This window comes from Oncorhynchus masou, chromosome 31, assembly GCF_036934945.1.
Source record: "Oncorhynchus masou masou isolate Uvic2021 chromosome 31, UVic_Omas_1.1, whole genome shotgun sequence".
In the NCBI taxonomy this organism is placed as follows: Eukaryota; Metazoa; Chordata; class Actinopteri; order Salmoniformes; family Salmonidae; genus Oncorhynchus; species Oncorhynchus masou.
This window is the reverse complement of record NC_088242.1, coordinates 60,805,907-60,818,113: the sequence shown is the minus strand read 5'-3', so window position 1 is coordinate 60,818,113 and position 12,207 is coordinate 60,805,907. Positions and strand designations below refer to the sequence as shown.

The following is a 12,207-nucleotide window of genomic DNA, read 5'->3' as shown; positions in this document are numbered from 1 at the left end:
CAAGGGCTATATCTGTTCCTGGTTCTAAATTTCTTGAATGGGGCATGCTTATTTAAGATGGCTAGGAAGGCATTTATAAAAAATACCCAGGTATCCTCTACTGACGGGATGAGATCAATATCCTTCCAGGATACCCCGGCCAGGTCGATTAGAAAGGCCTGCTCGCTGAAGTGTTTCAGGGAGCGTTTGACAGTGATGAGTGGAGGTCGTTTGACCGCTGACCCATTACGGATGCAGGCAATGAGGCAGTGATCGCTGAGATCTTGGTTGAAGTTTAGATAATCAAATAGTTTAATTGAGACTTAAATAAACAATTCACAGAATTGAATAGGCTACAGGCTGCAAAAATACATTTATTTAGTAGGCAATTGGCTTCTCAAACTTTTACCGACCACACAGGTTTAAACTTTATATGGCCTGCATATGGTCTAAATGAATGAATTTACAGTGCGTAATAATGAACTGAATTATCATAAACAAATACCTGCTGCTTGCACTTTTATCGGGTTGTTGTCCTCCTTGTCCACAATGACTCCAAACTGGGGATTTCACTCGCGCAGTACCTGTTACCACGATGGTGTATTCCACCATCTCAACCTTTCTTTTTATTTCTCCTGTTACGTTAGCCATTTTCGCGTGAGCTAGGAGTCAGGGAAAATAAACTTCCCAACTTATTGTCGTGTGGCAGACGGGAACACAAGATCTGCACATGGACAAATTATGAATGTTTCAGCACCACAGACATAATGGACAGTTCCCTGCTCCAGTCTCTTGCTGCATGGATGGTCGCCTAGTCCTAGACTATATCTGCCTCACTGCTCACATAATGGAATTCGCAACACATTTCAACACAACAAGCTCCTGGGCTTGTACATTTTTTTTATCTTAATGTAATTCAAATGTTTCCAACCCACAATATAATTGTTCTGAACCGCCAGCCGACCGCTGGTTGAAAGAATGTTTTCATTCCACCCTCCAGCGGATTTTTTTTGCAGGTCAACCACAGGGAACTGTGGGTATCTGACCCAATGTAGGACTGTACTTTAGGCACAGATGTAGAACTTGATTATCCTACCCAAATCTGAACCATAATATGGAAAAGATTTACAGACCATACTTAGATCAGAGTCTAGGTGCAACTGCATTCTGTCCACAGTGGAGTTGTTTGGTGGTCTTAACTTTCATGTTAAAGTAGTTTTTTTGTCACAGTTATTTCATTTAGTCTTTCAGTTATTTCAGTTAGTCTTAAATAATGCACATGTTATGTCTTTGTGTGTTGCTGAGCGAAAGGTCTTGTTGTTGCTCCTCTTCAGAATGGAGAGATAGCCATGCTGGGAGAGATCACTCACCTGCAGGCCATTGTTGATGACCTCACTGTGCTCACTGAAGACCCACACAAACTGCCCCCGGCTAGTGAGCAGGTAATCTCCAACATATACACAAAAGAACAAGACTTTCCTTATGCAAGAAATCAGTCTTGCAAGCAAACATGCTTAACCAGTAGCACAACATGTCAAACAGTGAATGCACTTAGTGTAGGTATTGCTTGCGTAAACTCTCTCCTCTCTCTCGCTAGGTGATCGGGGACCTGAAGGGTTCAGACTACAGTTGGTCCTACCAGACCCCTCCCTCCTCTCCCAGCAGTGCTGCCTCCAGGAAGAGCAGTATGTGCAGTATCCTCCACATGCCAACTGTCGGTGCCCATCGTCTCAGTAGTGTCTCCTCCCACGATTCAGGGTTCATCTCTCAGGATGCCAACACCCACTCCAAGCCCCCCTCGCCCATGCCCTCTGACATCACCAGCCAGGTAGACACTCTTCGGAGTCAGTCAGTCTCTAGGCTCCACTCCAGGTTCTCTTGTCACGTTCTTGATTATCAAACCTTTGGAGTATGATAATGCACAGACCTGAGTTGAAATACATGTGTATTTGATTATTTGTTATTTAAATACTTATGTTCTGTTTATTTCAGTATTCAAATAATATGTCCCAAGTCTAATACTTTTATTTATTAGTATTTATTTTCAAATAATTTCCTAAATACTTACAGTTGAAGTCGGAAGTTTACATACTTAGGTTGGAGTCATTAAAACTTGTTTTTCAACCACTCCACAAATTTCTTGTTAACAAGCTATAGTTTTTTAAGAAAGTCGGTTAGGACATCTACTTTGTGCATGACACAAGTAATTTTTCCAACAATTGTTTACAGACAGATTATTTCACTTATAATTCACTGTATCACAATTCCAGTGGGTCAGAAGTTTACATACACTAAGTTGACTGTGCCTTTAAACAGCTTGGAAAATTCCAGAAAATGATATCATGGCTTTAGAAGCTTCTGATAGGCTAATTGACACCATTTGAGTCAATTGGAGGTGTACCTGTGGATGCATTTCAAGGCCTACCGTCAAATTCAGTGCCTCTTTGCTTGACATCATTGGGAAATCAAAAGAAATCAGCCAAATTGTAGACCTCCACAAGTCTAGTTCATCCTTGGGAGCAATTTCCAAACTTCTGAAGATACCACGTTCATCTGTACAAACAATAGTACGCAAGTATAAACACCATTGGACCATGCAGCCGTCATTCCGCTCAGGAAGAAGACGCATTCTGTCTCCTAGAGATGAATGCACTATGGTGCGAAAAGTTCAAATCAATCCCAGAACAACAGCAAAGGACATTGTGAAGATGCTGGAGGAAACGGGCACAAAAGTATCTATATCCACAGTAAAACGACATAACCTGAAAGGCCGCTCAGCAAGTAGTAAGGTCATTGCTCCAAAACTGCCATAAAAAAGCCAGACTACGGTTTGCAACTGCACATGGGGACAAAGATCATACTTTTTGGAGAAATGTCCTCTGGTCTGATGAAACAAAAATATAACTGTTTGGCCATAATGACCATCGTTGTGTTTGGAGGAAAAAGGGGGAGGCTTGCAAGCCGAAGAACACCATCCCAACCGTGAAGCACAGGGTTGACAGCATCATGTTGTGGGGGTGCTTTGCTGCAGGAGGGACTGGTGCATTTCACAAAATAGATGGCATCATGAGGATGGAAAATTATGTGGATACAGTGCCTTGCGAAAGTATTCGGCCCCCTTGAACTTTGCGACCTTTTGCCACATTTCAGGCTTCAAACATAAAGATATAAAACTGTATTTTTTTGTGAAGAATCAACAACAAGTGGGACACAATCATGAAGTGGAACGACATTTATTGGATATTTTAAACTTTTTTTAACAAATCAAAAACTGAAAAATTGGGCATGCATTTAAAATACTATTTTCAAATGCATGTGTAACGGTTTTCTTTACTTGAAGGAGAGGCAGACCAAAACGCAGCGTGGTGGTTATTCGTGTTTAATTTATAAAGACACTATACATGAATAAACTAACAAAACAAGAAATGTGAAAAAACCCGCAAACACAGAGACAGGAACAATCACCCACAAAACCCAACACCAAACAGGCTACCTAAATATGGTTCCCAATCAAAGACAATGACTAACACCTGCCTCTGATTGAGAACCATATCAGGCCAGACATAGAAATAGACAAACTAGACATCCAACATAGAATGCCCACTCAGATCACACCCTGACCAAACAAAACATAGAAACATACAAAGCAAACTATGGTCAGGATGTGACAGGCTGGGAGTGTATTTTAATCAGTGTATTTTCAAATACTTTCATGTGCATTTCCAAATGCATTACAATATTCAACTACTTGTCTTTCCAAGTAAAAAATATGTAACTTCCATATGTCTTTAAAAGTAATTGAAATATCCTAAATAGTATTTGAACCCAGGTTTGGTAACGTGAGAATCCTCTTTTTATCCTCTTTCTGGCTGGTATGTGTTTTTACTTATACCATCAAGCCTGTTAGATGATGCTAGAGTTTTCCTCCTTGATATACTATGAATTATTGTGGCAGATGGCTGTTAAAATGTCTCTGTAAATAGAATGGGAATCAGGGAGGGAATCTGATGCAATCTTTCATAGCAAAAGAGCAATATTGTGTGATGGTTTGTTGTAGAAGAGTAAATAGTTCCTTGAGTCATGTTCTTTCCCCTTATTTTCCCTCCCTCTCACTCACTCTCCTCCTCTTTTCTCAACCTCACTCACTTCTTGTCACTCTTTTAATCTATTTCACCCTTTCTCCATCTCTCCCACTACTCTTCTCTCCCCATCTCTCTGATTCCATCTACAGAAGTCCACCAGCTCAGCCTCCTCTGAGGCATCAGAAACCTGCCAATCTGTCAGTGAATCCAACTCTCCCACAGCGGTTAGTACACAGACAGACAGACAGACAGACAGACAGACAGACAGACAGACAGACAGACAGACAGACAGACAGAAAGAAAGAAAGAAAGAAAGAAAGAAGCTGTGTGACATATCTATGGCTTAAGAGGCCCAGAGGGATCTTGCCATAGTACAGTATGTGATGAACACGATGACTCAGACATGTCTGTCCATTCCGCAGTTTGGCTCGGGCTCATCCTTCGGTACCTTCCGCCCCGCTCTCTCACACACTGGCTCCATCAGGCCTCTCTCTGTCATACTTCCTGGGTCCCCCACATTTAACCGCTCTCCTGGATCCAAAACCCCCTCACCCATCTCAAAGGTTCCTAGCTGGAAGGTTTGTTTTAATTTGCTGCTTTTCCGTTTTAATCGTTTTAATTTGCTTAACTGCTTTTTCCTTGGCTTTAACAACTCATTTGCATAACTCATGATGCATAATATCTTCAGGATCCATTCTGTTGTCGAATTCCTCTTTCAAATCTCTCATGCCAAAGATTTGCTAAGCTGAGCGGACTTTGCTAAACTCATTGTAATAAAGGACTCATGCTTAGGGCTGAGATCTATTTGTGTAGACAGCACAAGCAGATTTGGTACCATGCTGTTAGAATTTAACCTCTTCATGGACCCTCATACTGCTTCCATTGTACCACAATGGAAAATACTTCTGAACTGCTGAATGATAGACATGTCCAATGCAAGGGTACATTGTTTAGTTTATTTCCTCATTGCCTCAATAATACTGCCACAGGATTGGTCTACAACCAGTACCTATGAGCCCTCATTGGCTACCACTCTGCAGCAAAGGAGAGAGTCATTGGACAGGATGAGGGAGCAGGAGGTTCCTTCCAGTCCTAAAGTGTTCTCTGGGATGCACCCAGACACTCATAGGTCCAGGATGGCCCAAGCTACTATAGCAGCCAAGGTAATGATGAGCACACATTGGATGCAGTAACAGTACTACAGTAGATTTTAATGTTTGCCACTACTACTGTTGTATGGTAATGTGAGTCTCATCTCTCTCTCTTTTTCTTTCTTTCTCATTCTGTTTTTTCGCTCTCTCTCTCTGCGTGTGTGTATGTGCGTGTGTGTGTGTGTGCGTGCGTGTGTGTGTGTGTGTGTGTGTGTGTGTGTGTGTGTGTGTGTGTGTGCGCGCACAGCACGGCAGTGAGGCCATGTCCCCAGCAGCCAGTACACTAGCCATGGTGCTGACCCGTGGTCTCAGTATAGAGCAGCAGAAGAATAGCAGGGAATCTCTGCAGTACTCCAGTGGCTACAGCACCCAGACCAACACACCCTGCTGCTCAGAGGACACCATCCCCTCACAGGGTAACATACTCTGATCAACACCAGATAACAACACGTATCCCTTCTAACAGTAGTACCTGAAATTGTATAGAAAATCCAATAGGATCCGGCTGTCTCATTCTCTCTGCTGTTCTCAGGGTCTGACTATGAGTGCTACTCTCTGAACGGGGACGCTGATACCAGCAGGGAGGCTGACTTTGACAAGTCCTCCACCATCCCCCGCCACAGCAACATCGCCCAGAACTACCGCCGCATGATCCAGACCAAGAGGCCGGCCAGCACCGCCGGGTTACCCGCCGGAGTGAGCCCTCCTGGTGGTATGCATGGAGTGATTTATGGGGGTGATGGAGGGCATGATGGGAGGCACGGAGCCATCACCTCTGGAACAGCCACCATCCGCCGGACCCCCTCCTCCAAAACGGGGGTGAGACGCACACCGTCCACCTCAGGCCCCATCGCCATCCGCCCCCCCATCGTTCCAGTCAAGACCCCCACTGTGCCAGACTCTCCTGTCTACTCCCCCTGTTACTCCCCCAGCTACTCTCCCAGCCTTATCCAGAGCATGGGCAGCGAAGAGTACCTGTATGGGGACGAGACTCCATCCAGTGCCTTAGAGTACATGAAAGCCTCCCCCAAGCGGCTGAGCCTACCTGACACCACCGCCTGGAGCTCCGGAGGGGGCTGGATCAAAGTGTCTATGCCCAGCAGCCCCCTGGCATGACAGGCCTCAGCCTAGAGGAGGACCCCCAGCTGGCAGCCAACCGCCACAGCCTGGTGGAGAAGATCGGAGAGCTTGCGGCCAGCGCCCACGCCCTGGGCGAGGGTCAGTTCCCCTTCTCCTCTCTGGACCCTCTGCCAGCAGACCCAATGGGTACCAACTCTGTAACCCAACACCCACAACAACCACCACACAGGCCCCAGGAGGGCGTGGACATGCTGGTGTCCATACGGAGAGGTGTGAGGCTCCGCAAGGCGGTCTCCAACGACAGATCAGCCCCCAGGATACTGCAGGATACTGCAGCAGCATCCAGGATTCTGCGGTAGTATCTACTGGGACTGACCACAGAACTGTGGTGCCACTGCAAGCTCTAGTAGTGAAATGAATGAACACTCATCTTCGACAGGTAAAGACTGCATGAAATGAAAGGGAAAACGAGTGTCAATGTGTAAAGATTCAATGAATGGCCATGGGTGGCCAATGGACAAATTTCATGTCATGAATTGCGTACAAATGTATTTTTATGTCGTATTCCTATTTCCCATGTTGTCTGTGGGCTTAGTGGCTGTGGTTGTCTATTCCCTCTGTCTCCTAATGAATCAGCCCAGGCACCTTTCCTTTAAACTCAGTGATCAGGGCCTGTATTCACAAAGTGTCTCAGAGTAGCCGTGCTGATTCGTGTATAATGAATCTATAATACAAGTATATGGACAATGGTGCTGAGTGATTAGTGCTTTTTGAGGTCTGTTTGGTTTCGGTTCGATTATATATACAGTACGAGTCAAAAGTTTGGACACACCTACTCATTCAAGGGTTTTTCTTTATTTTTACATTGTAGTATAATAGTGAAGACATAAAAACTATGAAATAACAATTGCCTTGATGACAGCTTTTTTTTCTTTTTTTTTTCTCCCCAATTTCATGGTATCCATGTTTAGTAGCTACAACTCCCGTACGGGGCTCGGGAGAGACAAAGGTTGAAAGTCATGCATCCTCCTAAACACAACCCAACCAAGCCGCACTGCTTCTTAACACAGCGCACATCCAACCCGGAAGCCAGCCGCACCAATGTGTCGGAGGAAACACCGTGCACCTGGCAACCTTGGTTAGCGTGCACTGCGCCCGGTCCGCCACAGGAGTTGCTGGTGCGCGATGAGACAAGGATATCCCTACCAACCCCTCCCTTACCCGGCTGATGCTAGGCCAATTGCGCGTCGCCCCACGGACCTCCTGGTCTGTTACGACAGAGCCTGGGCGCGAACCCAGAGTCTCTGGTGGCACAGCTGGCGCTGCAGTACAGTGCCCCTTAACCACTGCCCCACCCGGGAGGCCCTTGATGACAGCTTTTTAATGACATTGTCACATCGTTTGTTATAAATAGACCAAGATGCAGCGTGGTATAGTTCCATCCTCTTTATTTTGAAGTGAAACTCAAAGAAAACAATAAATGCAAACCGAAATGCAGGCAACTATACATAGTCAAGATCCCACAAAGCACAAATGGAAAAAGGCTCCCTAAATATGATCCCCAGTTATTGACAACGATAAACAGCTGCCTCTGATTGGGAACCATACCAGGCCAATATAGAAATATAATCACCTAGATGTCCCACCCTAGTCACACCCCGACCTAACCAACATAGAGAATAAAAAGCTCTCTATGGTCAGGGCGTGACAGACATCAACACTAGGAAATAACACATATGGAATCATGTAGTAACCAAAAAGGTGTTAAACAAATCAATAAAGATTTTAAATTTTATATTCTTCAAAGTAGCCAACCTTTGCCTTGATGACAGCTTTGCACACTCTTGGCATTCTCTCAACCAGCTTCATGAGGTAGAGTAGTCACCTGGAATGCATTTCAATGAACAGATGCCCCTTGTTAAAAGTACAGTTGTGGAATTTCTTTCCTTCTTAATGTGTTTGAGCCAATCAGTTGTGTTGTGACAAGGCAGAGGTGGTATACAGAAGATAGCCCTATTTGGTAAAAGACCAAGTCCATATTATGTCCAGAACAACTCAAATAAGCAAAGAGCATGAAGGTCAGTCAATCCAGAAAATTTCAAGAACTTTAAAAGTTTCTTCAAATGCAGTTGCAAAAAACAGAAAGCGCCATGATGAAACTGGCTCTCCTGAGGACCGCCACTGGAAAGGAAGACCCAGAGTTACCTCTGCTGTCGAGGATAAGTTCATGAGAGTTAACTGCACCTCAGATTGCAGCCCAAATAAATGCTTCACAGAGTTCAAGTAACAGACACATCTCAACATAAACTGTTCAAAGAATCAGGCCTTCATGGTTGAATTGTTGCAAAGAAACCACTACTAAACAACACCAATAAGAAGAAGAGACTTGCTTGGGCCAAGAAACACGAGCAATGGACATTAGACTGTTAGAAATCAGTCATTTGAGTCCAAATTTGAGATTTTTGGTTCCTACCACCGTGTCTTTATTAGACGCAGAATAGGTGAACGGATTATCTCTGCATGTGTGGTTCTCACCGTGAAGCATGGAGGCATTCTGATGGTGTGTGGGTGCTTTGCTGGTGACACTCTATGAGTTATTTAGAATTCTAGACACACTTAACCAGCATGGCTACTACAGCATTCTGCAACGTACGCTGTCCCATCTGGTTTGCGCTTAGTGGGACTATCATTTGTTTTTCAACAGGACAATGACCCATCACACCTCCAGGCTGTGTAAGGGCTATTTGACCAAGAAGGAGCGTGATGGAGTGCTGCATCAGATGACCTGTCCTCCACAATCACTCAACTTCAACCCAATTGAGATAGTTTGGGATGAGTTAGACCGCAGGGTGTGAAAAAGAAGCCAACAAGTGCTCAGCATATGTGAGAACTCTTTCAAAACTGTTGGAAAATCATTCCTCATGAAACTGGTTGAGAGAATGCCAAGAGTGTGCAAAGTTGTCATCAAGGCAAAGGGTGGCTACTTTGAAGAATCTGAAATATACAGTATATTGATTTGTTTAACACTTTTTTGGTTACTACATCATTCCATATGTGTTATTTCATAGTTGTGATGTCTGTCACGCCTTGACCATAGAAAGCTTTTTATTCTCTATGTTGGTTAGGTCGGGGTGTGACTAGGGTGGGACATCTAGGTGATTATATTTCTACAATGTAGAAAAAAATAAAAATAAAGAATAACCCTTGAATGCGTAGTTGTGTCCAAACTTTCGACTGGTACTGTATATATATTATTTTTAACATTAAATGCATTATTTGGGTTGAATGCTGTAACAACTCAGAATAAAAACAATTCATGAAAGTCCCATGATGGTAGTGACTGCCCATTACTGCTTATATTAACCGTTGTTTATTCACAATTATTTTACTTTAATAAAATATTTCAGTTGCTGTGTATATAAACATGTTTTATTTTATTACTTTATTATTTAATTCCAAGTCATCATCCCATCTCCACAGAGCTGCTGCCTGACTAAATCACTATTTTAGTAGTTCTTCAAAGTAAATAAGGCATACTTTTATGACTGCTAAATACCAAACTATCAAACACTTAAATTATGTATTTTCAAGAAAAAATACCTCATAAAGCGAGAGCTCTCTCTCGATCGCACATTAATCTGTCTCTTTTACGTAGTTGGCGTAAAAGAAACAAACCGGACCAGTAGGCGCTCAATAGATTATGGTCATTGTAGTTCATGTTTTCTGAGCTTAACAATGTAGAATATTGGCCTGTTGGAAACTACTACAACATCACAGAGTTCGGGCTTGATCTGATTGTTCTTTAGAGAAACTGCATAATGTGTGCATTGAGCTTACAGAAAACTGAACATGGGCTTCAAATATTTGAACCAATGTCTGTCAGTTCAGTTGTTAAAATACGGAAAAATAACTGAAATGTCAGTTAATCACTCAGCACTAATGGACAAGGATGATTTTATCCTAGATCAGCACTCCTACTCTTAAATGCTATATGAATATGGGCCCAGGAGGTAATTTCAAAATGGCAGTTGAATGCTGTGTCTTATTGTGTGTGTACTAACACAGCCATCTGTTCTCTGAAAGTGATGGGGCTAAGTTGCTCTGTGAGCCTGTGTGTATGTTATGTTGTGTATTATTATACTGATGTATGTATTGCCATTTGTATCATAAGCTGAACACCAATGTATGTTACATATCGGAGAAATGTAAAAGTCATGTAAAATAGGAGCGATGTGGCAGTGTTTTTATTGCTGTACTGTACTATCAATTTATTCTGCAATTAAACCAACCTTTTCCTGTAGAGGGATGTTGCCCTTTATTTTGAGTCTGTGAGATTTTATATGATGCACAAAAATGGATTGAGGTTTTACAGTTTTTATGACATCCTATATGCTAATTGAAAATCCAAGCAAGTATAGTTTCCTTATGGTATTGTTATTAGGCTATGTAGTAGTTTAGATGAAGGAGCAAAGGGTGAAAAGAGCACATGGTTATCAGGACAGGTGGAGTAAGAGCCATTTCAGCCTGGTTTCATAGACTAGGCATAACACACTAAATGTAAATCTGGGACATTCATAAAAGTTGCATGTCCGAAACTTATCAGAGACAACTTTAGCATTTGAGCTAATAAGCAACTTTTCAACTACTTACTACGTTTTAGCTACTTTGTAGCTACTTAGCATGTTAGCTAACCCTTCCACTAACCCTAACCTTAACCATTTTAGCTAACCCTAACCTTGACCCTTTAACCTAACTCCTAACCTTAACCATGACTCCTAACCCCTAGCTTAGCTAACGTTAGCCAGCAAGCTAAGTTAGTGTTAGCCACGTAGTTAACGTTAGCCACACCAAATTGGAATTCGTAACATACAGTACCAGTCCAAAGTTTGGACACACCTACTCATTCAAGGGTTTTTCTTTATTTTTACAATTTTCTACATTGTAGTATAATAGTGAAGACATAAAAACTATGAAATAACACATATAGAATCATGTACTAACCAAAAAAGTGTTAAACAAATCAAAATATATATTATATTTGAGATTTTTCTTTGCCTTGATGACAGCTTTGCACACTCTTGGCATTCTCTCAACCAGGTTCACGAGGCAGTCACCTGGAATGCATTTCAATTAACAGGTGTACCTTGTTAAAAGTACATTTGTGGATTTTCTTTCCTTCTTAATGCGTTTGAGCCAATCAGTTGTGTTGTGACAAGGTAGGGGTGGTATACAGAAGATAGCCCTATTTGGTAAAATACCAAGTCCATATTATGGCAAGAACAGCTTTTCTTGAAGACAGGAAGGTCAGTCAATGCGGAACATTTCAAGAACGTTTAAAGTTTCTTCAAGTGCAGTCGCAAAAACCATCAAGAGCTATGATGAAACTGCCTCTCATACGGACTGCCACAGGAAGGAAGACCCAGAATTACCTATGCTGCAGAGGATAAATTCATTAGAATACCAGCCTCAGATATTGCAGGCCAAATAAATGCTTCACAGAGTTTAAGTAACAGACACATCTCAACATAAACTGTTCAGGCAAGACTGCGTGAATCAGGCCTTCAGGGTTGAATTTATGCAAATAAACCACTACTAAAGGACACCAATAAGAAGAAAAGACTTGCTTGGGCAAAGAAACACAAGAAATGGACATTAGACCAGTGGAAATGTGTCCTTTAGTCTGATGAGTCCAAATTTGAGATTTTCTGTTCCAACTGCCGTGTATTTGTGAGACGCAGAGTAGGTAAACGGATGATCTCCGAATGTGTGGTTCCCACCATGAAGGATGGAGGATTAGGAGGTGTGATGGTGTGGGGGTGCTTTGCTGGTGACACTGTCTGTGATTTATTTAGAATTCAAGACACACTTAACCAACATGGCTACCACAGCATTCTGCAGCGATATGCCATCCCATC

General features: G+C 42.7%; 1 protein-coding gene across 1 annotated transcript in view; it reads left to right on the top strand.

The window, feature by feature from the left end:
- mtss1la (MTSS I-BAR domain containing 2a) overlaps nt 1-10,592 on the top strand; it is a 42,694-nt gene extending 32,102 nt beyond the window's left edge. The window contains 7 exon segments of the mRNA XM_064951569.1: nt 1,314-1,421; nt 1,577-1,807; nt 4,211-4,285; nt 5,051-5,224; nt 5,460-5,628; nt 5,745-6,292; nt 6,295-10,592. Coding sequence (XP_064807641.1) covers nt 1,314-1,421; nt 1,577-1,807; nt 4,211-4,285; nt 5,051-5,224; nt 5,460-5,628; nt 5,745-6,292; nt 6,295-6,651 — 1,662 coding nt within the window. The 3' untranslated portion in view covers nt 6,652-10,592.
- The last annotated feature ends 1,615 nt before the right edge of the window (nt 10,593-12,207 follow it).